This window comes from Ursus americanus, chromosome 32 (genome assembly GCF_024610735.1).
Source record: "Ursus americanus isolate L20-20 chromosome 32, mUrsAme1.1.p, whole genome shotgun sequence".
In the NCBI taxonomy this organism is placed as follows: Eukaryota; Metazoa; Chordata; class Mammalia; order Carnivora; family Ursidae; genus Ursus; species Ursus americanus.
The window spans coordinates 1,447,097-1,448,908 of NC_142158.1; the positions used below are offsets into that span (position 1 = coordinate 1,447,097).

Below are 1,812 nucleotides of genomic sequence, written 5' to 3' on the forward strand. Positions count from 1 at the left end.
CAGGGTACAGTCTGCTTGACATTCTTTCTCCGTCTGCCTAGCCTCCTCCTAGTTATGCTCTCTCTCAAATTAGATCTAAATCCTTAAAAAAAAATATATATATATATGCATATGAGCTACGATTACAAAATCAGCCTTTCAGGAGGCTGCATGAATCCATGAACTTAGATTTTGGGAATTCACTTGCATAAAAAAATGAGGTAAGTAAATTCCCTTGAGACTTATCAGGGGAAATTTTGGATGACCTAGGTAGGTGACAAACATCTTTTTTTTTTTTTTAAAGATTTTATTTATTTATTTATTCGATAGAGACAGAGACAGCCAGCGAGAGAGGGAACACAAGCAGGGGGAGTGGGAGAGGAAGAAGCAGGCTCATAGCGGAAGAGCCTGATGTGGGGCTCGATCCCACAATGCCGGGATCACGCCCTGAGCCGAAGGCAGACGCTTAACCGCTGTGCCACCCAGGCGCCCCAGGTGACAAACATTAATCACTCTGGTCTTCAACGTCTTCCATCAAAGGTTCTTTCCTCCCAGTCATCTGGAGTCATGGTCCCTGCAAAGCACCTTCCTCATTGCTCCTGTCACATCCTTGTTCCGCAGTGTATATATGACGGGGTTGACCATGGGGGTGACGATGGTGTAGAACAGAGAAACGAACTTGCCCTGATCCTGGGAGTAGTTGTTGCTGGGCTGGAGGTAAGCGTAGATGGCCGTGCCATAGAACAGGGAGACCACAGTGATGTGGGACCCACATGTCCCAAACGCTTTCCTCTGCCCTGCAGATGACTTTATTCTTAAGACTGCCCTGACAATCCGACCATAGGAGACTGTGATTAAGGCCACAGGGATGAGGAGAATGATCACACCGAGAAAGAAGAGCTCAGACTCATTCGCAGTCGTGTCAACACAGGCAAGCTTGAGCAGTGGCGGGACCTCGCAAAGGAAGTGATCTATTTTATTTCTCCCACAACGTGGTACAAGGAAGATGAGCACAGTCTGCAAGAAGGAGTTGGCAAAACCAATGACCCACGATGCAGAAGCCATGAGGGCACAGAGACGGGGGTGCATGACCACTGTGTAGTGCAGGGGCCTGCAGATGGCTGCATAGCGGTCAAATGCCATGACCCCTAAGAGAATGCACTCTGTGCAGCCCAACCCTAGAGAAACAAACATCTGAGCCACACAGCCGCCAAAGGAGATAGACTTGTCTGTTCCCCTGAGATGAACCAGGAGCTGGGGGACAGTGCTGGTCGTGTAGCACAGGTCCAGAAAGCTCAGGTTGGAGAGGAAAAAGTACATGGGAGTCTGAAGGTGGGGGTCCAGGTGGGACAAGGCAATGATGGTGGTGTTTCCCAGCAGAGTGAACAGATAGAAGATCAGAAGAACCACGAAGAGGACGAGCTCCAGCTGAGGCCGGTCCGAGAAACCCAGCAGGATAAACCCAGTGAAAGAACTGCCATTTTTCTGTTCCATCCTCTGTTAGCACATGTTTCCTGTCAGGACCAAGCGTTTAGCAAGTTTTAAAAGAAATCTTTAAAAAAATAATTGGTGGGGGTAGTCTATTACGTTATAGACATGGCCATGGGATATTAAAAATAACTCTTTCAATAAATGATTGAAACTGACATACCTTATACCGATTTAGTTCTGCATTATCAGAAAAAGTAAATCCTTAATATGTAATATTAAAAAAGTGAAATAATGAACTTTGTGTTGGCGTCAGTCATAGGGATGAAAGGTCTTTTGGTCTGCATGTGAACATTGTGTCAGAATTACCTCTGTAATCTTAGTGAAGAGAAGGGCCATATACAC

The 1,812-nt window shown here is 46.4% G+C and overlaps 1 protein-coding gene across 1 annotated transcript; it reads right to left on the reverse strand.

Moving 5' to 3' along the window:
- Window positions 1–534: 534 nt before the first annotated feature.
- LOC123794423 (olfactory receptor 2B8-like) lies at window positions 535–1,494 on the reverse strand. Its single transcript, XM_045800604.2, has one exon. The coding sequence runs from the start codon at window positions 1,471–1,473 to the stop codon at window positions 535–537; it is 939 nt and encodes a 312-aa protein (XP_045656560.2). The 5' UTR covers window positions 1,474–1,494.
- Between the last annotated feature and the right edge of the window lie 318 nt (window positions 1,495–1,812).

Bases quoted from the DNA above. Each gene is read 5' to 3' on its own strand.
- LOC123794423 (XM_045800604.2), bottom strand. From the start codon at position 1,473: ATGGAACAGAAAAATGGCAGTTCTTTCACTGGGTTTATCCTGCTGGGT.